This window comes from Dermacentor variabilis, unplaced genomic scaffold (genome assembly GCF_050947875.1).
Source record: "Dermacentor variabilis isolate Ectoservices unplaced genomic scaffold, ASM5094787v1 scaffold_16, whole genome shotgun sequence".
NCBI lineage: Eukaryota > Metazoa > Arthropoda > Arachnida > Ixodida > Ixodidae > Dermacentor > Dermacentor variabilis.
The window spans coordinates 4,191,670-4,217,970 of record NW_027460324.1 but is presented as its reverse complement, the minus strand read 5'-3'; the positions used below and the strand labels follow the sequence as shown (position 1 = coordinate 4,217,970).

Genomic DNA, 26,301 nt, shown 5'->3' with positions numbered 1-26,301 from the left:
AAATCTCCGAGCTCAGTGAGCCCGGAGCTCTGCAAATGTGCGACACAGAAGGGCAAAAACGGTGCTAGTGTCCAACCAAATCGCCATTATCATCAGCGGAAATCATATGTGAATGACAGCAACACCAGAACGCTTTGTGCCTATTTGTGCCTTTATTCTTGCATTCACCGCTGCCCATAACACCACGTTGGCCATGTGCCTTCATAACTGCATAGTTGCCATCTATGATCACGTCGATAGCCGCCATGGTTTCTTTCGCATCGTTTGCGGCAAACAGTAGTGTCATTTTGACTCGGTGCACACGTCGGCCACATGCATTCATAACTGCGTAGTCGCCATCCTTGATCGCGTCAATGGCGGCCACAGTTTTGGCCACATCGGTTGCGGCAAACGGTAGTTTCATTTTGACTCGGTGCACATGTCGGCAGTGTGCCTTCAAAACTGTGGTCGCCATCCACGATCACGTCGACAGAGACTGCGGTTTCTTCTGCAGTTGTCGCAGCAAACAGCAGCTCCGTTTTAACTCGGTGAAAGCTGTCAAGGACGAAGAGCAGCCACTATATCGCGACAGACAATCTGTTTGTGACCGGCTCACTGGCGAAAAAATAATCTGGATGTGTGCGAAATAGTGAAAAGCATGTCTCAGATGAAGACGCATGCCATGGCCATGCTGCGAAGGCTGTGAGGCCTTCGCCATTGCAAGCCCCAATCAGTCACGAAATGAAGATAATTGCAGTTTCCACACTGCTTTTGTAGAAAGCTGAAAGAGGATTTGCTCATTTGTTCAGTAAATAAAAGCATCTGCTTATTTTTTTTCTTGATATCATTGATAATTTTACAATCAGTTAATTCCGACTTTTTCTTTTTTGCCCCGTGACATTTCAATTCACTAGGTTTTACACGAAATCACCGCATCAAGGCAATGCCATCAGTGCCGCTCAACAAGCTTTCCATGGTGCATTGCAGGGCCCCTTTAAGATGAAGAGGACGTGGGGACCAAAGAGCAACCTCACCACTTGACAGAGAATGACCAACCCAATGATTAATTTGCAAAATTTGCAAACAACCTAGCATGAAGACGAAGATGAAAAGCAACAATGGTGATTATGCGCACGTGAAATTAGCGAAGTCTACATTTGGCACTCACTATATAATACGTTATGCTCACCTGTGTGGAGTGAACAACCTCTCGAAGCTGTACCCGCAACACTGGTTTCCCATGGAATGCCGTTGGCCTCCATGCAGGCACCTTCAAAGAAAGAAATGCTTGTGAGGGTGATGGAACAGCTGGTGTCCCCAGTGCACCCCACAGCACTGGCTCCCTCAGAACTAGGCAAGTGCAAATATATATTTTCTGAAAGTGAAGTTGAAGCAGATAGCAAATGGCGCCAAATAGTTTCGAACCGAACAGTTCGAATAGCAATGAGATTTGCATAAAATCTTGACATAAAAGCCGCATGTTCAATGAAAAGCTAACAAAAGTGGGTTCTTTCAAAAAAGAAAACACGTTGACGAGTTGTCAGGCTGCTGGAGTTGTCGTCAAACAACAACTCCAGCAGCCCAGAAAATTTATTTACAGGTTCTTGTTCACTGTTGTGCTTAAGTCGTTATATTTTCCGGTGGCCGCAGCAGTGTTTCCCATCCACCCATTGTGCATCATCGCAATACTGTCAAGTGCTACCTTGACTGCACGACACCTGCAGTTTACGCTTGTTGCACAAATTCAGCTTGATCCTTTTTGCCTACACTCGAGCTATCACAAGTACACAGATAAACTTGGCAGATGCAACTTCTGTGGTCCTCAAGTCTAACAGCTTGCATGAATCATCTGGGACCCAATCACCAATGAGCAACAAACTTCCTGCAACCTTTGCCATTCACTGCCACACCTTCCTTGGCTGTTAGGCTTTACCAGCACTGTTTTGCTGAGTGTCAGCCACCAAGGTTATGGTGTAGTGCTGCATCGATGCAAATCTACTCAGAACAGCCATACAGCTCTTTGGGAAACTGTATGAACACTGAATAATACCTTTCAATAGTCAAGCAGGTGAAGAAATCAGAAGGGGACTGTAAACAAATTCGTCTTTGCTTGTCCTGGCTATGAGCATTGCAATGCCACTTGTTCACTAAAACTGAAGCTGTTGATCATATATTTTAAAATTTATCGTATTTCTGCACATATAACAAGCACCAAAAATTTTAGAAATTTAACAGCAACATCAGAATGCAGGTTATATATGAATTTTGACTTGGGGTGCAGTCTTACGGCAGTGCGAGCTGTGTTGCCAAGAAACCATTCTCAATGTAAAATTTTCTGTCATCATTGTTGCCATAGAAGTGGGGGAACAGAGCAGCTGGCCAACGATACAACATACATGATTCGTGCATTTGTGAATGGAGACTGTTTTTACAAAGATTTGGCCATTGTATGCAGTTACTTCTGTGGACTATATGCACTGCTCTGGTGGCCACAACAGGCAAGCAAGAGGAAGATAACGTCACAGTGATCACGAACTCACAAACAGCGCATAGAAATTACCAAAAGGGCTGCATTTCGAAAGAAGCCTTGAGCATCTTCAAGACACTGGACAATTTTCAACAAATATGTACTACATTGCCTCACACTGTTGCTCGAGATCACATTCTCCAGGCTATGCCACCGGGTTCACGAGCCCCGGTAGACCTGCACAATGATGTCCCACATATAGCGACATCCTAAGCCACTACAGACCGGGTAGAAGGACATTCCAGGCCCCACATTCCAAGCTGACTAGAGAAGATGCGGTGATCTTCCGCAAACTACAGACCGGCACACTCCCGCATTGCACCCTGCTGCACGGCATGTATCCGTGAGTTACACTTACAAATGCACCTTCTGCTCTGTGCCTAATACCCTCTACCACATGGTATGGGAGTGTGGGCGCAACCCATTGACACCACACATAACTGAAGCAACTGTTAGCAGTGGGAGGCCCAGCTGACAAGCCTGAGCCCTGAAGACCAGCATTGTCTGGTGAGACAAGCTATCAGATCAGGCCTATGGCATCCTGGACTAGGGATGCCACCCACATCATATGACTCCACCATCAGCTCATTTTCTGAAAAAAGTTTATTCCTCCTCCTCTTTCCAGGGGGTTGTAACTTGGGGTGCAGCTTATCCATGAAAAAATACATATATTCATATATGTGAGTACTTAGTAAACTTCAAATAATAAAATTAAAGCCAAACCAAATATGATATATCACAATATTTGATCGAATATCTGGAAATATTGATTATTTGCACAAGCCTACTCAGAACTTAAAAGAAATAAAAACTAATGAAACTTAGCATCAAAGGCATTTGGGACATCAATAATGTTTGCTGCCAGGCTAGCTGTTCATGCATTCTTCGTATTGTTACAGCACATAAAAAAAAACGAGAAGACACAGGGCAGAGTGGTGAGCATGAATAGACAAAGGTCGAAAAGTGTTGCCTCGACGTAGAAACCTTTTTTCAGAGGCTTTTGACCTTCGCCTAGTCATGGTCAGCACTACATCATGTTTCTTCTTGGCATTTTTGTGTGTGTATATGTGCTGTAACAATACAGTGAATTTGGGGCATATTAGAAGATCCTGTACAGTACAACAAGATATCGTATACAAGGGTGCGAAGTTGGGCGAGCATTTAAGAAAAAGAACAGTGCATAAAAAACAGAGGACAAGAAAATCAGACAACACGGATCTCATTCTTTCTTTTTAATTCCACCTGTACGATTCTTTTGCCCACTGTTCCTTTTGCACTGTTTTCTACAATATTAACCTACTAACTCACCCAGCTCTCTGTTTTATAGTTAGACTAGTTGGCTGAGCATAGACATTGCAAACAAAAAATTAATGGTGCATGCACTTTTTAGAGATGATCGGCAACTTTATTCCTATTATTGGCAACGTATCTTGTGGTTGGTGGGTAATTGCTGATATGTAGGGGCGTGCGAATACTGAAATAATTACCAAATCAAATCGAGTAGTAAACGTTCGAATAATTCTATTTGCTAATCAAATATCTACTTTTCGATTCTTCGGATATTCGATACATTCGTTGCAGAGACTTGCCCAGTGCCCCATATCAGATGCCCCATGGAGCCCCCTCGTGCTCAATACCGGCCAAGCAAGTGTATCACTTTGTTTTCAGCGCGAAAGGAGGGCCAAGCACGCTTCGGAGGGGCTGCCCTGGCGGACGTGGTAGCAGACTTTGACACTACGAGTGCTCCTCGACGTCGGTCTGGTACGGGGACTGCGAACACTGCACCCGAGCGCCACGATTCACAGAATGGTGCCGCATCGAGCTGGTAAGCCTCTGTCAGTACAAGGTTCATCCGGGTGCACAGGACCAGTCGAAATGATAATGCAATGCAGACAACGTAGTGAACAAAGCAGCACCACATGTCACATACTTGCAAGCGTATATACGCTCACTTTATTGTGGCATATTTTATATTGACCAACAGAATAACAAAATGGATAAATGATAAGTGGCATCAGCCATTGATGATGATATGTGGTGTTTAATGGCGCAAGGGCCAAGTATGACCAAAGAGCGCCATGCCAAAAGGTAATAACAATGTATTGTGAATGCAGTGGACAGTGGATTCATCATGGTAAATGTGACATGGCTGTAAAAAGGCCTAAAAACTGTCGCTGTAAATGGCGTAAAATAAATAGGTACTAAAATGATGACACTGACTAGGGCATGGACGATGGCAATTGGGTTTCGTTAAAAAACATGATGGAACAAGACAACACATAACAGTGATAGTAGAACCTCAAGAGAGCCCTTTTATTAGAAGGGCTGTTAGTCGTGTGCTAAAAATTACCTGTCCAAATGATTTTGAGAGTATCTGTTTCCAATAAAAACTGTAAGGCTAATTTCATGTTAAAAAGCGGTTCATCACTAAGAAAAAATGCAGGGTGAAGAGGTGTATTTTCACAATATGCAGAAGGAAAATACCTTTTTCTCTCTGTTTCTATTGCAGGGCACTGAATAAGAACATGGAGTAATGTCAGACTATTGCCGCACTTATGGATCGCCTCCAGTCAAGAGATAAGAGTGAGTACCGTATGTGGCCTATGCTTAATCGGCAAAGATTTACTTCCTTGTCTAAAGGTTTTTTATTTGTCAGAGCTCGGAGCAGCGCGACGTCGACGGGCAGGGCAGTCACAGCTTCAAAACACAAGAGCCGTTGCTGAGCAGGAGCACTCGACCCACTAGCGTTTAGAGCCAGTAGCGCTGAACCCACTAGCGTCTCTCTTCGCTACAATCACCCCCCGGGAGCGAGAAGGGAGCCGTCCGGCGACCTAACAGCTCGTAACGATGAGTCGGTCGTAGTAACGCTTTAAATGGTCGACATGGACAATGTCTCGTCCACGGCGGCGCATGTCTGAAGATGGCTCAACTGGTTCTATGACATAGTTCACAGGAGATGCGCGTTCGAGAACACGATAAGGGCCTTCATACTTAGGGACCAGTTTTGATGAGAGGCCAGGGGCAGTTAAAGGAACTGAGAGCCACACGAGCGCTCCCGGATCGAAGGTGACCGTGGCAGTGGCGTCACTACCAGTGCTCCTTTGGCGCTCTTGATCAGCGGAAGTAAAGGCCCGTGCGAGGTCGTGGCACTCTTCTGCATGTCTGACCGTGGCAAAAATAGGCACGCACTCGGATGCATCCGGCCGGTATGGAAGAATGGTGTCGATGGTGTGCGAAGGGTGTCGACCAAACAGCAAGAAATAGGGTCACACGTAGGTGACGAATGGCAGACCAGAGTCCCAGTTCGTGTGGTCGGAGGCAATGTACATTGAAAGCATGTCGCCGAGCATACGGTTGAAGCGTTCTGTGAGGCCATTCGTTTGAGGATGGTACGCCATAGTCGTACGATGAACAATGTGGCACTCTTTGAGAATCACTTCACCAGCCGCCACGTCCAACGCGTCCTTCCACATGAATGGGACCTGCCGCAACGACTCGGTGGCATACAGTGCACAATCGACCGATATGTTTTGCGTGCGGCTATGCAGGCCACGTCGCACGCCACTGTAGTCGCATGCAGTCGCCTAGCACTACACCATATGGGCCAAGTTCTATGACGGGTTCTCCGCGCCCTTATTACGACGACGAACCTCGGGCTGCGTCACCACCATTCTGCCGGTCCGCCAACATCCGCCGCTCAACTTCTCCACTGTGCTGTTTTCCCACTTATTCAGTTCCCCAGTTTTGGTTTTATTATGTGAAGCTTATTCACTATTTGTGCATCCCACTTGCCTTGCCAATGATTCCTTAATTTACGGCGTAGAAGAGGCTTTAGGTCTGTGGTAGGGATGGGAATATTTCCATCTCTGTCGCTAAAAGTTACTGATGTAGTGCTTTCGTCAGCTGCTTCGTTCCCTTTTATACCTTTGTGACTGGGTACCCAGCATATGACAATCACTTGATTGCACATATATAGGGCGCAAATAAGTTATACAGCTCATTCAAAACGGAATTCTTATGTTTTTGTAAACTAATTAGTGCTCTCACGACACTTAATGAGTCTGTGAAGAGAACAGCTTTAGCGACGTTTGTGAGCCTGATGTGTTTAATAGCCGAGAGTATAGCGTATGCTTCCGCTGTAAAGATGCTTGTGTATGGGTTTAGTGCCCCAGATATTGAAAATGATGGTCCAAGAGCTGCGTAAGCAACACCATCAGCAGACTTCGAAGCATCCGTGTAAAATTCAGCACAGGAATACTTCTATTCTTGTTCAAGAAAATGTGATTGTATGTGAGCCTCAGGCGCTTGTTTCGATATTTCTAAGAAAGATATGTCACATTGGATAGTTTGCCACTCCCAATGCGGTGGGAACCGAGTAGGAGCCATTGGGATATTTTCTAGAAAAGGGATGCCTGTTTCTTCTGACAGTGCTTCCCCTCGGAGGGACAGAGGAGGCCTGATGGCTGGGCGGTTACGGAATAGCCTGGCAGTGGACAAGTCGCTAATAAGAAAATGACATGGATGCTGAATATCTGATTTAACTTTCAAGGCATAAGAGAAAGATAAATATGCTCTTTGTAGATGAAGAGACTATTCGTTGGATTCAACGTACAGGCTCTCTACAGGACTAGTCCTGAAGGCACCTGTAGCAAGACGGATACCCAAGTGGTGAATCGAATCTAACATCTTCAAGGCACTAGGCGTAGCAGAGCTATACACTATAGCACCATAGTCAAGGCGTGACCTTATCAGACTTTTATACAGGCTCAAAAGGCATCTTCTGTCACTTCCCCAGGATGTACAGGACAAGAGCTTCAGAAGATTCATTGTCTTTATGCACTTCGCCTTCAGATATTTCAAGTGGGGGATAAATGTTAATTTAGTGTCTAATATGAGGCCCAAAAATTTATGTTCATGGCTCACTGGGAGCTGTTGTTGATTAAGATAAATAGCAGGTTCAGGTAATATACCTCTCTTGTTCAAGAAGAGAACACACATGCTTTTTTGCGGGTTTAATTTAAACCCATTCTCGTCAGCTCACACTGACAATTTGTTTAGCCCAAGCTGTACATGTCGCTCACAGATGGAAAGACTAGATGATTTAAAACCCATTTGTACGTCATCTACATACACAGAATAAAACATTGTACGTGGTATGATAGTGTAAAGTGATTTCATTTTTATAACGAATAGGGTGCAGCTAAGCACGCCACTTTGTGGTACACCTGTTTCCTGTGTAAATAGACGAGATAGCACATTACCAACTCTGACGCAGAACGTGCAGTTAGATAGGTAACTTTGGATGACATTCAGCAAATTACCTCGGACTCCCATTTCAGCCAGGTCACGGAGAATTCCGAACCGCCACGTGGTGTCGTAAGCCTTCTCCATGTCAATAAATACTGACAAAAAGAACTGCTTATGCACAAAAGCATAGCAAATATTCGTCTTGATGCGGACAAGGTGATCAGTTGTGGATCTACCTTCCCTGAAACCACACTGTAGGGGATCTAATAGTTTGTTACTTTCAAGAAAATGAAGGAGACGCCGGTTAACCATTTTTTCAAGGAGTTTACATAGGCAACTTGTCAACGCTATAGGCCTATAGCTGTTGACTGAAGTTGGGTCCTTGCCATCTTTTAGTATTGGAATAATTATTGCTTCCTTCCAGGCGGATGGAATGTAGCCGGCAGAGAACACAGAGTTGAAGAGTGACAGTAGTGTTTTGTGGGTTTCAGGGTGTAGGTGTTTGATCATTATATACAATATTCTGTCACTTCCTGGAGCGGATTTGTTACAGCCATTGAGCGCAGCCTGAAATTTCGCCATGCTAAATGGGCGGTTGTAAGGTTGGTTGCTATTTCCTATCCGACCCAGAGGCAGTTGTTCCGCTTGTTGCCGGTATTTCAGAAATGTATCTGAATAGTGGGATGAGCTAGAAATCCTTTCAAAATGTACCCCTAGAGAGTCGGCTTGGTCAATGAGTGTGCTTCCTTGTGTATTTACCAATGGTAGAGGATGAGTTTCGCGGCCTTTTATTTTGTTTACCCTGTTCCAGGCTTTTCTTTCTTTCTTTCGCCAGTATAAGAATTAATACTAGAGATGTATTTTTGCCAGCTTTCCCTTTTGGCAAGGCGGCGCGTTCTTCTACCATCTGATTTTATTTTCTTGAAGCTGATCAAGTTCTCGGTAGTTGGGCAGTCGCAAAGGTGACTCCAAGCCTTATTTTGATTTTTGCGGGCTTCCTTACACTGCTCATTCCACCAGGGAATACGCTGTTTAGAGGGTGATTTATTCATTTGAGGAATACATATTGATGCAGCAGCAGTTATAAATGCCGTCAAATATGATACTCTATCATCGATTTAGAGAGTACAGATGTCATCCCAGGTCAAATGTGTCAGCTCTCTGTATCGTTTCCAGTCAGCACAGTCGACCTTCCAACGTGGCAGATGCGGGGAAAACTTATCGCCTTTTGTTAATTTTAAGAGAATTGGGAAATGGTCACTCCCATATGGATTTTTGATCACGTCCCACTCCAGGTATTGAACTAGTGTACTTGATGTAATACTTAAGTCAATGGATGAGAACGCTTTGTTCGCCACGCTGTAGAATGCAGGTTCTTTCTTGTTTAGTAAGCATGCATTGCAGGATAAAAGGAACTTTTCTAATAAGCGCCCTCTTGTATCACAACGAGAATCTCCCCAGAGGGTGTTATGTGCGTTTAAATCAGCTACTCAAATGTAAGGTTCGGGGAGTTCTGCGATAAAATTCTGGAATCCTGTTGTGGAAAGTTGATGGCATGGAGGGATGTACAGAGAGCTAACTGTTACTAACTTAGAACGACAGAAAGCTGAGCTAGTTGGTAAGGATTCATTATGCAAAATAGAAGTGAGGCGTGCAGACAGGACACTCTCTACTTCTCTACTCTTCTCTACTCTTCTCACTTCTCTACTCTTGTGTCCTGTCTGCACGCCTCACTTCTATTTTGCATAATGTTACTAACTTATCAAATAGCACGGCTCTGATTGCCACTGCCTCAAGGGGTGTTTGCAGATGTAAATGTTGGCAGGCAATACTTTTATCAACTATAGTAGCAACACCGCCTGACGAGGCGAGAGCGTCACTGCAATCTTTGCAGTAAATGGCATATTGTTTTAGAAAGTTAGTATGTGAAGTATTGAGGTGTGTCTCTTGCACACACAGCACCCTTGGATTAAACTTGCAAAGGAGTTCCTTAATATCATCAAGATTGCGTATTAAACCTTTCACATTCCAATGCATTATCTGTGTGTCCATATTGGAAGTGTTTTATGGTGTGTGTCAAGAGTTTAATTAGGTTGGCTCAAGAGACCTTTGAAGGCCCCTTGATGCGGGGTATTTCCTTTTTGTTGGCACGCTCCAGGGAGCAACGCCGTTCTTTCGGCGTCTGAGACGCCGGAGAAGTTTTTGTTACATCCATCGCCTCTTCAGAGGCGCTGGATGACGCCCACTCAGCGGGCACTCTTGGGAGTTTTTCGGGCCTGTCTGCACGAGCAGTGGCCCTGGGACCGGCAGGCTCGGAGGTCTGCTGGCCCTTCATGGTAGGGGGCAGAAGAGCAGTGGCTGCTACCGCCAGGGGGGCTGATGGCGTAACTGCCGTCACACTCTGTGTGACTTGCGTGGCCTCCAGAAGATGTGGCACTGCCCCCCGCCGCGTCACATCACTGTAGGACGGATTCGATTGGTGGTGGCCAGAAAAATGCCTGCGCGCTTCTGGAAAAGAAATGTTTAGTTTGACGTTCAGTTCAATTATTTCTTTTTCTTTCTTCCATGACGGGCACAATCGTGAATAGGCGGGGTGGTCTTCATCACAGTTAGTGCAGTGGGTTGCAGAAGAACAGTTATCTGATGTGTGGTCTCTAGATGAACATTTTGCACAAGTAGCACGCCCTCGGCAGCTCTGAGATCCATGCCCAAAACGCTGACACTTGAAGCATCGGCGCGGATTGGGGATGTATGGTCGTACGCAAAGTTTACAATATCCGGTCTCTATCGAATCAGGCAGTTCACTTGTTCCGAACGTTATTATTACATGCTTTGTTGGGATTTCCTTGTCATCACGTCTTAACTTAATTCGCTGCACCTTTACAACGTTTTGGTCTTGGCATCCATCCAACAGCTCGCTTTCACCGAGTTCAAGGAGGCCGTCATCAGAAATGACACCACGCACAGTGTTCATTGACCGGTGGGGGCCCACAGAGACAGGAATGCCACCAAACACAACAAGTTTAGTCAGTTTGCTGTATTGAAACTTGTCACGCACTTCCAGAAGAAGGTCGCCACTTCCCATCTTAGTTACGTTGTAACCAGAGCCGATTGCTTCTGTCAGACATTCTGCAACCACAAATGGGGATATTGTACGGACTGTCTTGGTTTCATGTTGACTATGTATTACGTGGTATTTGGGAAATATTTCTTTTGGTTTCATCAGAAAGTTGAAGGTTTCATTGGTGCGCCCCCTCTTCAGGGAGCGATCAGGGAGTGTGGGGAAATTTGAAGCCATATATAGGATTACTGTGTTCGGCAGGAATGACCGCCACGAACCTCGGAACCCAACCTGGGGACGTCACAGGATTAGAAAAATTCTATTCTGCGTACGCCAGCGGTACGTTCCCATTATAACCTAATATATATATACCCAATAATAATAATAATATTTGGAGTTTTACGTGCCAAAACCACTTTCTGATTATGAGGCACGCCGTAGTGGAGGACTCCGGAAATTTTGACCACCTGGGGTTCTTTAACGTGCACCTAAATCTAAGCACACGGGTGTTTTCGCATTTCGCCCCCATCGAAATGCGGCCGCCGTGGCCGGGATTCGATCCCGCGACCTCGTGCTCAGCAGCCCAACACCATAGCCACTGAGCAACCACGGCGGGTTATATATACCCAAGACTGGATATATTAAACAAGGTTCACCCTGGCCGCCAGGAAATAGGAAGTTAAAAGAAATGAACAGAAGACAGGAAAGATGGAAAAGTGGGAGAGAAAGACGAAGATTAGAGAGGAGGACAGGAAAAGGCGACTGTCAATTTCCTCCAGGTGAGTCAGTCTGGAGGTGCCGTCTATGTGAAGCCGAGGCCGAGGAGGTGTGTTGCCTCCGCCGGGGGGCCTTAACGGTCCATACACCCAGCATCGGCTCAACCCCTAGGATCCCCCTTTCCCCAGACACAGCTAAGCCGTGCACGGCTACACGCGGGAGGGTCCAACACTCGTGTGCTCGGGTACGTGGTGTCGCAACACACCAAACGCCTGCTGACGCAGACGCCCCTGCAGAGTGCATCAGCCATTGCTGAGGTGGATGGATGGATGGATAGATGGACGCTATGCTATGTGTTCCATTTGGAACGGGGTGGTGGGTTGCACCTCCAAGCTCTTGCTATTATACTGCCTTTTACTACCTTTTTCTGTACTAAATATCAATATTCTTGTATCTGCACCATGTATTCAATAAGCTTCAAACTTCTTCATGTCCCACCTAGGTTAAAAAAGAAAAGAAAGAAAAAGAAAAGAAACCACAATGAATTCCCATAACCAAATTTTCTAACCCCCTACTGTGAACTTTGCTTTTGCACATCTCCGTTTTTTGTCATTTTCCTCATTTTCTTCCACTAATCTTCCAATCGCCTCTTACTAATCTCTATTGCGAACATGTTTGCTTTCCCCCTGCTTTTGCTGAACCCAAGGGCTTCAAGGAGGCCAGTGGTGCCTAAATCGACCGCTGGGCAGATGTCTTCACATTCTAATAAAACATGCTCCATCGTTTCCCTAGGTTTACTGCAGCAAGCACATGTTTCTTCTTTCTTCTTATATCTCGCTGTATTAGTGAGTGTTCTAAGGCATCCTGGCCTCGCTTCGAAAAGTAATGAGCTTCCCTTTGAGTTATCATAAATTGTTTCTTTCCTGATTTCATTTTTTCCTCTTAAAGGGACACTAAAGTGAAAAATGATTGATTCTGCATCAGTAAATTACCGTTCTACAACACCAAAAACACCATTCTTACAACAATAAGATGTTTGGTAAGCCAGAAAAAGTGCAAGAACGAAATATGGGTGGCGACGCCTACTTAAGTTCCCGCAGCTGGGCGCTGTGATGTCTTGGATTTTGAAGGCATCTTCTAGGGCCTACTAATTATATATAGCGGTACAGATTGACTACATTGTGTTCTAAAGGAACCAAATATTAAACATGGCAAGTTTCGGGAACCTTTATTCAGCCAACGCGGCCCAAATGCGAAAACAGACTTTGGAATCCCTGACGTCATGCTGACGTACCAGTGCTGGGGTTTCGGCGCGAAATTCAAATACTGATACTCGAACCTTCATTTTCTCATCTAATAATCAAACTATTTCTTTTAAATGATTGCCTGCAGGGTTCTCAAGCAATACTTCATTAGTCTAAACTGATTTATTGTTTCGCTTTAGTGTCCCTTTAAGCAGTTACTCATGACAGGTTTCTGCCTGGTATTTTTCTATCTTTTAAAGTTCTTTCCACTGCTTTCACCAGAGCTTCATACTTTTTTTGTCCTAGTTCATTAATCTGCCTAACGGGAAACTCGTCTAGCCCTGTGGCTATGTACTTAGGAATTTTCGCTTCAGCTCTCTTCCAGCTGAAATTTGTCAGCACCAGCTCCTTTTCCATCTGGTTCTCTTCCATGCTCTTTTTTTCTTCAAATACAACCTTGTCATTCCCTTGGAAAGATTCAGCTGCTATTTTTCGCATGCATTTTAATGCCACTTCCCCTTCCAGTTTGCTTTCGTCTTCGTCTAGGATACCGTATTTACTCGCATAATGATTGCACTCGCGTAATGATCGCACCCATGAATTTTGTTGTCACAATTCGATTCTTTTTCTTTTCCATGTAATGATCGCACCCTGAACTTGTCGCAGTGATATGTCATATGCCAAGTCTAATTAATGATGATCGCGCTTACCATCTGTTGAATGCAACACTAACGACGTTTAAAGGCATGCCAAGCGGTCTGCACAAACCCAACATTCTTAAGTAGATGCCTCATTTCATTCCTTTCATCGCTTTCTGCACTTCCATGAAAAAAAAAAAGCTACAACCAAACTTGCCTGTCTCTTTCCTGTTTAGGATGTCATTTAGCCTACCTGCTACTATGACAAAATTGCACATGTGGGCATTTTCCATTAGCTTTGCTATTGCTCGCTCCATCACAGAACCCAGTGTCCGCCCTGGAAATGTCCCTAGTGGCACTCTTTTGTCAGCTTTCACCCTCTCCATAATTGCTTGTGGAGTGTGAAATCTTTTTTCCACACGTTCTGTGCATAATGCTCCATCTCTAGCTGATCTTTTAGCTCTTTGACTTGTTTGACAAGTTGATCTTGGAAAGCCTCAATTTTCTTTATCCTAGCATCGACATCACAGTGTCTGCTGATTGACTTGATTCCCTCTCCATTCTCGTCCATCCCCTCGTTTGCCTTGAGGGACCCCTGCACACTGCACACTTTCGTGGCTTTCTTGCCATGTATTGCACTGCTTTTTCTAATGCAAATACTGAAGTTTTCAGAGCACATGCCTTCTAGCAAAAACCGATATGCACAGAATGTAAATCCTTAAGATGCCGCTAATTCTCACCAATGTTCTAAAAGCAATCAATGCCGCACAGACTTAATGTATGACACATGTTCACATGCGTTCAACCACGCATCCACGCTTTCACTTTCCTACCAAAGCAATATTCCTAATACCAAAGCACACACAGTAAAACCACTAATAGCTATTAGTCTTGTCACTTCCAAGCTACTATTCAAAGGCTATGAAGACTTACTGTCCCACACGGTTGCCCGTGTTGAAGCACGTGGCACGAAAGGACGCTCTGACTATACTGCAAAACCAAATATACAAGAAACACAACCGTTCACACGAAAAAAAAAAGACTATCGCTCCAGTCTCTCTGGTGTAAAAATGCGTCGACCCGATGGAGTGTACCAAGAACAGTGGCCTGGATTCCCAGTGTGCACCGTCCCCAAATAGTCTGCGTCTGGCAGGCAAGGCACACTTTCCCCGGGAGCCTCCGGAGAAACCATACCACCAGGCTCAGAATGAGATATTTCCCGCACAGTCAGCTGTCTGCACTGTCTGTGGCACTGCCGATGGCACCCTTGAACCAGGTGACCTGCTGCGATCAGCAAAGGGAACAAGCAGATGACAGTTCCGCTGAATTGCACCATTTAGCATTTCCACCACATAGCGTTGCGGACGCTGACCACGACTCTGCACACAAGCAGCACACCGGGCATATGTCACCCAGACAGATGCTAGGTCGTGGACCTGATAGCGATCAAGCACAGTGGTGGTGGTGGTTGTAGTTCATGGTCTGCCTGCACCTAGCAGCTTTGTCCCGCCCTTCGAAGGCCCCATGGTCAGGCAGTTTCAGAAGTTAGATGGTCACAAACATTTGGCAAACAGGTGCACAGGCATAAAAAGCTGAGGTGGACTTATTCCTGCTGAGCAGGGAGTGTCCCTCTACACAGGCAGAGCCATGTGACAGTCAATGTTCCTCCTCCACAGTTCCTTCACCATTCACACTGCATGTTCCATTTCCCCATTTGACTGAGGGAAAGCAGGGCTACTCATGCCATGAGTAAAGCTATACGTCGATGCCAAATCTACAAATTCTTTTGACAAAAACTGTGGTCTGTTGTCATTCCGAAGAATTTTGGGCGCACTAAAACAGGCCACAATGCTCTTTAATGCAGTAATGACTGATTTGCTTGATGTTCCACACAGAGTCACTACTTCCGGAAACCTTGAATAGTAGTCAACTACTAATAGGAAGTCCCAACATTCAAAATGAAAGATGTCTGCCCCCTCTTATTGCCATGGGAACTCTGGGGTAGTTGTCGGGCATCATGCGTTCCACTCTCTGCTGTCTCACAGTTGTGCATTGTCTGCACTTTTCGACCACTTCCTTGATTCTGCAGCTTATTCCAGGCCACCATACCAACTCGTCAGCTCTCACCTTAGATGACCGAGATGACTCATGATCATCTTACTCCGAGATAACTTTCGTGAACCAATCGTAAGACCTCTGCTTGAAGGGCTGCATGAACAACCCCTTTCCAGCAGAAGTGAGCAGGCAACCAAAAGTTCACCATGGTGTTTCCAGTAGCTTGCCAAGTGTACAGGTAGTTTTGTCTTAGACAGCCAACCCTAGTAGCAGAACTTGACCAAGCTAGAGCAGATGCCATCAGATGCTTGATGCCTTGTCATTGTTTCCAAGTAAATGGGCATGCTCTCACAAACAGCTTCCAAACCACTTGCATGTATCTTTCAAGAGAAACAATTGCAGCATTTGGAGCATACGAAGAGGGAAGCAGAACCCTTAACAATGTGTCGGCAGTAACTATCAGTTGCCTGGAATGTACAGTACCTTGAACTGATAGCGCATCAGCTTAAATCGCAGGCACTGTATCCCATGTGGTAGCACATCCACCTCCATGTCACCCAGTAGTGTTGCTAGTGGTTGAAGGCCTGTTTCAACGATGAAATGGAGAAATTCGTCAAAGCGCTGCATGGCCCACATGACAGCCAAGGCCTCTTTTTCTGTCTGGCTGTATCTCTGCTCAGTCTTCATGAGTGAGCGTGAAGCAAAGACCACAGGCCATCTTTTGCACCTTGCTTCAGGACCACTCTGAAGCCAAAAAATTTACATCGGCAGACTACTGCTGGGTGAGTTGGGTGATAGCAGGCCATGCAGGTTTTGAAAGAAAGCATACATTTTATTTTTTCGAAGGTTGCTTGCTGAGTTGGCCCCCGCAACCAAGCTGTCCACTTGCACAGAAGTTCTCAAATCGAGGCCAACGTGTCCGACAGATGCGCAGAGGATCTTGCAACATGATTTATGTTGATACAACACGTCCTTATGTAGATACTGTAAATAAACCAATATTCCTCGTTCTTGATGAGAAGCAGTCCTTCCCTTCAACGTCCTCAGCGTGGATAAGTTGGACGACGGCATGGGTGAGCTACCTTTTAATTCATGCCCAACTCCAATCTTGACAACTGATTACGAGCGATGGGATTGAGCCCCCAATCCTTACAGTGCAGATACAGCATGTTAGGAGAGATGGCGTGAGTGCTGCACTGCTAATGCCACCTTTCGGAGGGGTTACTGGGGTGCGAAAGGGAGTAGGGTCTTGCTCTTTGTCTTGGGGCCTGTGAGCGGCATGAATGTTCTGTGCGTGCGACGACCCACTTTGCAGGACTGTCCTAAGAGAAGCTTTGGAGTGGGTCATCGGGATGGACAAACTCGACCATTCAAATGTGACACCATTCGTGTTACTTTGTACCAAAGAATAAAGCTATGGTGTCCAGCATGGGGGCGAAAATATCTGCTTGCCATCCGGTCATGGTGAGTCGGACTTCCTCGATTTGCCCATCGCCCGATTTGCCATGGAACATGCCCATCGGCATGTTCCATGGGTACTAATTTGGCTAGCAGGCATTAGTGTATGAAAGGTGCAATAGATCTCTTTTGATTGTTTGCACTATTGTGCTGTCATTCCTTTGGCCCAAGAGCACATGTGAGACCCCAGATCTGGCACTCAATGTGGCATATTGGGGCATCGGATGACAGTTTTGACAGTTTTGCTTGATTCGAGGCAACCTTTGTTTGAACTGAAGCATACACCAAGCATTGGTTTTGATCGCTAGCATTGGTGGCATGCTTTCTTAAGCAATGCGATGGTTGCTGTAGTGTGTTTGAGCTTTTCAAAATGCTAGGCCTTTTTTGCAAGTGTTCTTGAAGAACATTCGGCAAGAGCCACATGATCTGCATCCTGGGAGAACAAGGCTTAGCACCCGCAGAGCATTGGCAAGCCTGAAGCAAGTGAGTATGGAAGTCTCGTGGGAAGTCCAAGTTTCTTAGGTAAATAGCTTCTTCTATCTCCTTGACTGGAAGCCACGTGCAGCCGTGGGCCACAGGTGCCACTACGGCCTGTCTAATATTACAGTCTGGCACAGGGCACTCCAACACTATCAGGGACTATGGCTGCCATCAACTTGGATGCTGTGTAAACAGGGCAGGGCAGCGTCACCTTACAGAGTTAATTTATCCTCACAGCTGCCTGTTTTGCAGATAGTATCTTGAGTGTTGTTTTTGGATGCTGGTTGTTGTCAGGCTAGCGACTCATCAGGCCTAAGGCCTTACGAAGCTGCCTGCCGCATATGGAGGACACAACCTGGTGGACCACGGCATTCAGGTGTCGCACTTTGCTTCCCTCATTCTAGTTACCTTATTTACTCGAATCTAGGTCAGGCCGACCCCCAACTCTAAGCCAACCCTCTAAAGTCCCAAACCGACAAAAAAAATATATATTACCTCGAATGTAGCCTGAACAAACAAAGCGAGGACAGCGTTCACAAAATGCAAATAGCATTTATTGAATCTGAACGTACAGAGCTCATTCAACGTCGTCGTCACTGCTAGACTCGTCGCTGTGTTCCTTGTCATTGTCGCCTTCAAACAGTGCCCTATCTCCAGTACCATCAAGCGCATTAGATATGCTGCGCTTCTTAAAGGCGCGCATGATCAGTACCTGGGATGTCGTCCCACGCTTCAGCTACACAGCCCTCCAGTTGCGATAGCGATGCACATTTGATGCGGCCCGTTGCCGTTAGCATGTGGTCTTCATCAGTCAACCAGTCCGTGTAATATTTCCGCAGACGATCCTTGAAAGGTTTGTTGATGCAGACATCAAGTGGCTGCAACTGGCCCGTCATGCCGCCCAGTATGACAGCGAGACCCATGTTCACTTGGGCAAGCGCAGCCTTCACGTTGTCGGTCAAATGCCCACGGTAAGAGTCGACAACAAGGAGTGAGTTCTTTGTCAAAAGGGCTCCTGGACGCCGTCGCCACACAATCTTAACCCACTCTTCTACCAACGCACCCATCGTCCACCCGTTCTCATTTGCCCACACAGTGACATTTCTTGGGAAAGTTTCTCAAGCAGGCAGTGTCTTCCTTTTAAATATCATATAAGGAGGGAGTTTATGTCCATCAGCTGTGCAGCACAGCACCACAGTTGCACGCTGCTTCTCGCAGCACACCGCGTGCACCTTCACCTCCTTGGCACCCTTTTCATTCACAGTGTACGCCACTGGCATATCAAAATACACAGCCGTCTGGTCGGCGTTGCTGATTTGCCCAAGGTTGTAGCCTGCCGCTTCTCTCTTTTGCAGCATGTAGCGCTGAAAAGCTATCAGCTTTTCTTCGAAATTGCTTGGCAGCTTCTGGCTGATTGAAGTGCGACATCGGAGGCTGAAGTCGAAGCGCTTCATGAATTTCTGAAGTCAGCCCCGGCTGGCTTTGAAATCCTTTGGTGTTAGGCCTCGCTCCCTCGAAAGTTCCCAAGCTTTCGCTTGGAACACTTCTGTTGTCACTGGAAGGGCAGCTGCTCTCTGCGTCCGAACAAAGTCAGCCAAAACTGTCTCTACTTCGTGGTGACGGCCTTTCTTTGGTCCGCTAAATGCCATCCTCATTGCAACACACGCAAAAAGCTGCTGTCGTTGTCCCCTCCAATGACGGATGTTGTTCTCGTCGACGCCAAAGTCCCGTCCGGCTTGAAGGTTCAACGATGCCTATGCAGATATCACAACTTTTCGCTTGAAAGCGGTCCTGTAGTGGCATCTCCTGCTTGGTGCCATCGCAATAACACTGCGCCGCACAGTGATACGGTTGACACGACACAGGTCAAAATGGCGACCTCGCTTGTGTACGGTTGGCTACTGGCACGGCTAGTAGCGGCTGCAATACTGACTTTTCTAGATAGCGCTAGCTATGCACCATATTTAGCAGTTTCGAATGACAGAAAGCTGAGCTAGTTGGTAAGGATTCATTATGCAAAGAAGAAGTGAGGCATGCAGACAGGACACAAGAGTAGAGAAGAGGACAACACGAATGCCACAGTTCGTATTGCAGTTTCAATGAAAAACTGGCGCATTTTTTAAACTCCTTGAATCCAAGCCAACCCTAGAGTTTGGAATAGGATTATTTGAAAAAAACTATCGACCTAGATTCGAATAAATACGGTAGCCTTGCACGAATTTAAACTACTCATTTGCCTAAAAAAAGTGAGCTTTGTTAACGTAAACTTAGCATCTGAGTAGCCGCCTGATCTTTTGCTAGCAGTACTGAACATCCTACGACACTGGTGATGCGCATAGAATGGCTCTCCCTTGCACTATTACAGTGTTTGTCAAGTGTGTTGCGTGTATGCAGTGTGAACGGAGTCATTCCTGGTTTTTTGTCACCTGCACATCGTCTGCGCTGCTGCCTTGGACTATGACTGAGATACCCCAGGCAACGGAGTAAAATTGATTATGAAGAACGACTGAGGAATATGGAAGAAAGTAAATGGGCTGGGAGAGTGTTGAGGTACTTGCACAGAAATAACATTGATTTACAGTGGAGTAAAAGAACTAGGAAGCTTACTAGCAAGTATGCGGCCTGTAAGGTAAGCAAAACAGCAACAAAGAATGTCAAGCGGAAAGTAAGACAGGCTGAAATAATCTCATGGGTGGCGACAATGCAAAAGAAACCTGCCATGAGCAACTAAAGAGGAAAAAACGATATCAGGAAAGAAGCAACTTTTGATAACTCAAAGGGAAGCTCATTACTTTTCGAAATGAGATCATGATGCCTTAGAACACGCATCTCTAAAGTGAGATATAAGAAGGAAGAAGAACCATGTGCTTGCAGCAGTAAAGTTAGGGAAACGATAGAGCATGTTTTATCAGAATGTGAAGACATCTGCCCAGCGGTCGATTTAGGCACCACTGGCCTCCTTGAAGCCCTTGGGTTCAGCGAGAGCAGGCGGAAAGTAAGCATGTCCGCAATAGAGACTAGTAAGAGACGATTAGAAGATTGGCGGAAAAAAAAGTAGGGAAATGACAAAAAATGGGGACATACAAAAACAATGTTCACAATAGGGGGTCAGAAAATTTGGTTATGGGAATTCATCATGTTTCTTTTCCTCCTCTTTTTTTCTATTTTAACCTAGGTAGGACAATAGGAAGTATAATAGGAAGAGCTTGGCGGCATAACCCACTGCTGGCCTGTTCCAAAGGGGACGCTCATAACATCCATCCATCCATCCTTGCTCGTGCTGAAAAGTGCGTCACTGTTTCTGGAATCCTGGCCTAGAGTCATGCCATCCAGTCTGCAGGGCTGCTGCTGTGACCAAGGGATGGTAGCAGTGTACCCCAGAGACATTGTCCGCGCACATGTTATGGGCAGGGCCCATATTATGGACATTTTCTCGGTGCAGCCACTGCCACATGTACTACCTGTTGTTCGTGAAGCATGCATTGATGTTAGACCATGTGACATGTTTCGGCAGCATATGTAGTGATTTAACTCTTTCCCTACCATGTGGAAAATAGGCGTTTTTTGTAGGTTATGCCAGATTCTTTTCTGAAGAAACTACTGCACTTAATATTTTATGTGATACATTAAGAAAAAGCAGAATGATTGTAATTTTCAGGCATAAATGTTTTATTAACAAGATGTATGCCATAAAAAGGATATAAATTGCAAAAATCTAGATTGCAGGGTAAAATTGAACAACGTTTGTAAAGACATGCTTGAATCTAATAATAAAAATATGTAACAAAAGTTATGAGATATACAAAATGTATTGCTGTATAATAGGCACTATCCGAAAAAATCAAAATTTTTTATTGAACAGCTATTCTACTACAAAAATTTAACTGCAAGCACTACAGTTTGGTGTGCCAGGCTGGGGCCACCGATGTTCCAGGCTGGTTTGCGTCGTTGTCGCTCTCAGTGTCAAAGTCCAACGAAAAGGCAACATCCTCAGACTCGCTGCTGCTCGATCCATCAATAAATCAGCCGCAGATGCAGCGGAATGACGAAATCTGCTATCTTTAAAAGCGCGCACGCCGCTCCTGGAGGCAGCCATTCTGGTTTTTCACTTTGAAGATCGCGAAACTTCAAAGCGCACTGAAATATAACCACCTGGCAGGAAGAAAATGAACTGCTTAGAAAACAAAAATATAGTTCTCCTCCTTCAGGTCCGATAGCGCAGTGTGCCCATGAGCAGCGCGGAAGTTCTTGAAAGCAGCGTTTTAAACCATCGTTAGCGGGCTAACGATGCCCGATGGGCGCGAAATGGAACGAGTTAAGGTTGGAGAGATGTGGGGATGCTTGACTCTCAGGTGTCCCCTGCCGTTGTTTTCCCCACATAGCTCTCATGTCTCCTGTAATCTGGCTTCTCAGCGTAGCTAAGCGCCGGTGGGGGTCGGTGTGGTTGCAGCATATTACGAGAGATGGAGTGAGTGTTAAACTGCTAATGAAGCCTAGCAGAGGGGTTACTGGAGCACAAAAGGGAGTAGGCTCTTCCTCTTTGACTTAAGGGCGGTGAACAGTCCAGATGTTTTGCGGGACCATCCCGAGAGAGGTTTCGAAGCATGGCACTGGGATGGACAAACTTGATCGTTTGAACACAACACCGTTCATGTGACTGTACACACAAACACTTAGGCATTGGTGTCCAGCATGGGAGTGAACATATCTGCTTGCTATTCGGTCACGGTAAGTCGGACTTCCTCAATTAGTCACACACCCATCGGCACATTCTGTGGGTACTAATTTGGCTAGCAGATGTTTGTGTATGAAAGGTGCAATAAATGCATTTTTGGTTGTTTACACTACTGAGTTGTTGTTCCTTCGTCCCAAGTGTATGTGCGAGACCCCACAGAATGTAGTAAGTTCCTGGCTGCCTTCCGCCAGCCTGACCTGGTGAAAACTAGATGTCACATCCAGCTTTGAAAACACCTTCACAACTCAGAGGACTCCCAGAACTTGCTCTACCATAGGTAGCATGTGTTGCTCCCGGAGGACGTACTTGTTCAATTTGGTCAAGTCCACGGATATGTAGTAGCTACAAGAGTCTTTCTGCACCACCACCAGGCCAGCGCACCATCGTGTCGGCTTTGTGATACGCCTAACTATGCCCTGTGTTTCCAAACTCTGGAGGTTGGATTTTACGACAGGGCACAATAGGATGGGTTTCGTTCTTGCTGTGCTTAAGGAAAATGGGAATGGCCCCTGTCTCTATGCGCATCTTCTATGGTTCTTCCAGCCCGCCGAGACTTTCGAACAGCTCTTGAGTGAGGCCTCAAGGAAGCCCGCCAGAAGGCATCCAAAACCACCCCCGTTAGCTCAGCTACTTGAGGATCGAGACACACAGAAATTCCAGAGAATGTGCTTGTTATGACAGAAACTTTCACACCATATCAATCTTGAGCTTGAGCACTGTCCCATTGACCTCCACGTCAATGTACTTGGCTCAGGGCAGGTTGACTGAGCCAACCTCGTTCAGCCCTATAGCCAACACTACACAACGGCACACCACTGCAAAATGGCCCTTCCTGCAGTACTTATTGCAGAGAGCACACCTGTACCTTGGAGCTGGAGGTGACGGAGCTGCGGCTGCTGCGGGAGGCTTTTGTCCCGGGTGATTCATCTTTACTTTCACAGCGTCCACACAGCTGGACAAAGACGCCGCACTCACATCTGGGGAGTCACGTGCAATGCACTCCTTCTCAGCGTCCTCCTGACATACCTGTATCAAAGCTTCTTCGAGACTGCATTTTGAGCACCTGCACACCTTGTAAGAGAACTTGCTTTCAAGCATGCTAGTACTTCCGACTTCCTTAGAAGGGTAGTTGCACTGTCAGGCTATGCCCCAAAGTGCGGTAAAGTGTCTGCTGATTCGCCAGCTTGGTGTACCCGCTGGTGAAACCTAGCGCTCTCATACAGCAAATTTGCCGGATGAATGAGGTAAGAGTCGAACTTGCCGGAGACTTGCCTGAAGATCGCCATTTGCTCCTCCGAGACCTGCAGCAAGCCGAGCACTTCCCACGCCTGTGGACCCATGGTAGCATACAGACCTGAAGCATGCTGGTAGTCTTCTAACTGGACGACCCAGTGTTTTCACTGCCCTGGGTTGCAGAAGTTAAAAGGCAGTGGGGCCTTGAGGTTCCCTGCTGCGAATATGGGAGCCAGCGCAATTTCCAGTACATCTGGCAAAAAATTATCCGTTTTTTTATAGTTATTGCTTATGTTGTGCTCGGGTGCCTGCTTCGACTGTGCCGGCGACCATTATCTGCAGCACATCACTGTTGGCACACCCCTTCCGCCGCTGTGAAAGGGGCCGAAGGACGGCCACTGCTGACACCATGTAGTGAACGAAGCAGCACTGCATTCCACAACCTGGCAGGTATATATCCGCTCACTTTGTTGCCAAATATTTTACATGGACCAACAGAATAACAGAATGGACAAATGATAAGTAGGGTTAGCTATTAGTGACGCTGGTAGAGTTATATGAGCCCTCTACACCACAGACAGAGAGCGGCAACAAAAGAAGCACATATTTCGTAAAGTGCGAAAGTATGTGCAAGATCAGGCTGATTAGCTGCCGATAGGCTCACAGATCGTGCTGGATATGCGGCAATGAACTTCATGCTCCTTCAACAGCCGCCAATTTAACCTGCACACGTGACCATGGGATCGATGACTGATCAGCCATCCGTACGAACATATTAGCAGCAAGCGTTCCGTGAAGGCTTGCAGCCTGTCACCACATCGGCCAGCGGCAAATTTTCATCACGGCCACACTGCCTAGTCCATTAGGCTTTCGGTGCTGCTTCACTGGGTGTTGTCAACTACTCTTCAACTAAAGTTATGCTTTGGTGCTGAATCAATGCAGTTCTATTCACAGCAGCCACACGACACTCAGGAAGCCAACAAATGGCCTCGCAAACAAAAGAAAGTTGATTATGGGAGCATCTTTGCAACACACCACAGGACAGCCTCTCGCTCCTGATGCCATTTGCAAACACACATTGGTTTCTCTTCCTAGCTTCGAGCAATGCTTCGAGCAATTTCTCACAAGACTAGCTATAGATTCACATGGCAGGCACAAAAGTGTCATGGCCAGTTGCCTGCATTTGTGCAGACAGCAGATAAGCACGAGGGGGAGAGGGGTGGCGGGGAGCGAGCGTAGCTCAGGCTTGTCGTGACCCTCCAAATTTCAGGTTTTTGGACTGATGACAACTCACGCTGAACCTGACAATGAAATGGCATGGACAACTCCTGCTCTTTACCGCTGGTGCAAGCCACACACGGAGCAGTGATCAGGTCACGTGATGCATGGTCCTTTCATCTGTCAAAACGATTAGCCTTACTATAACCCACCAGAACGTCACCAATTCATTAGTTTCAGAGGAGAAAGAAGCATTTTAATCGACTCAACAGAAATTCTTCTGGTAAATATTTTCGAGACATTCATATACTAGAATTGAGCCATAATCAGCGCTGGCATAACAATTTCGTGTTCCCTTTAATAAGTGTAAACAGTACGGTATAATTTGATTCCTCTGTACCTAAGTTACTGATAGTTTAATACATTCTTGTTATGTAATGCTAGGAGATTCCCAAGCATGTGCAGCACTGTATTTTATAGCCCAAAATTTATAAGCACTAACTTTGGTGAAATATTTTTTAATATTCAATATTCCATATAAAATTGCCGTGACAACTTGGTCACATTCAAGTTGCGCGCCCTTCGTGTTGGACACTGTGCACGCCATACCGTGGTGGTGTTTAGCAACAACAGGCAGCGATCTTCGTGGCACGAGTAGCTGGTTGGACCTGGCTCGCATGCGCCACATGCACAAGGTATCACGCGGGAAGAAAGAAGACGGTCCAAGGCCAGTTTTTCAGGCACGACTGCTGGGGATTTCTTCATGACTGCAGTTACTTTTAGTTGTGGGCACAGGTTCACCCTTAATAAATATCATTGTTTTGTTAACCTGTGGTCCTCAACATCGTTACATTCCTGGTGGAGGTGCGAGGTATGAGTCAAAGCCCCACAAATGAAAGTCAGCATAGCCCCGACCACCAGTGAGTCCATCCCATGGAACTGACACCTGTGCACCAGAGGACCAGCCGCCGTCTTCGAGGTGACTCGGCCAAATTCGGCTTTCCTTTCTTCACGCCAAGGGAAACTCGGACCATGGGCGCCGCCACAATAAATACCCAGGTAAAACGGGCACAGCTGGTCGTAAGCCAACCTCGTAAGCCACCAACATTCCATGGTGACTCATTCGAAGACGTGGAAGACTGGTTGGAATTGTTCGAGAGAGCGGCGAGCTTTAATAAATGGAATGAGAGACAGAAGCTCTGTAACGTATATTTCGCTTTGGAGGACTTCGTAAAAATGTGGTATGAAAACCACGAATCCTCTTTGTCCTTTTCGAAGGAATTTCGACGACAACTGCTAGCAACATACGCCAGCACAGATCATAAAGAAAAGGCGGAAATTGCACTTCAAGCTAGGAACCAGCTCACAAACGAGAACGTGGCGATGTACATCAAGGACATGACCTGCCTGTTCAAGCATGCTGATCATTTGGTAATAAGCTTCAAGATGTCGAAGCACCTGATCAGCACCGGTGTCGACTAAGGCATTCAGCTCGCATCCGTCTGTTATCAGACGCAATCTGTGAAGATAAGAAGCTGCGCCATCTCATGCGTAGAGTAAAGCAGGAACTCTTCGTAGTTCTCGTCTGCAACTCACCGCGCACGGTCGCCGAGTTCACATACGAAGCAACAACCATCGAAAAGACGGTGGAACAGCGGGCTCGGCAATACAACTGTGAGGCAAGCTGTGCACCTGCCCATGTCTTCACT

At 46.2% G+C, this 26,301-nt stretch overlaps 1 protein-coding gene across 2 annotated transcripts in view; it reads right to left on the bottom strand.

Annotated features, from left to right (window-relative positions):
* The window catches only part of LOC142568068 (AP-5 complex subunit mu-1-like), a 244,330-nt gene that overhangs the window by 155,550 nt on the left and 62,479 nt on the right, over positions 1-26,301 (bottom strand). For both annotated transcript variants that reach the window (XM_075678152.1, XM_075678151.1), the window contains one exon: positions 1,169-1,249. In XM_075678152.1, coding sequence (XP_075534267.1) covers positions 1,169-1,249 — 81 coding nt within the window. The remainder of the gene's footprint in view (positions 1-1,168; positions 1,250-26,301) is intronic.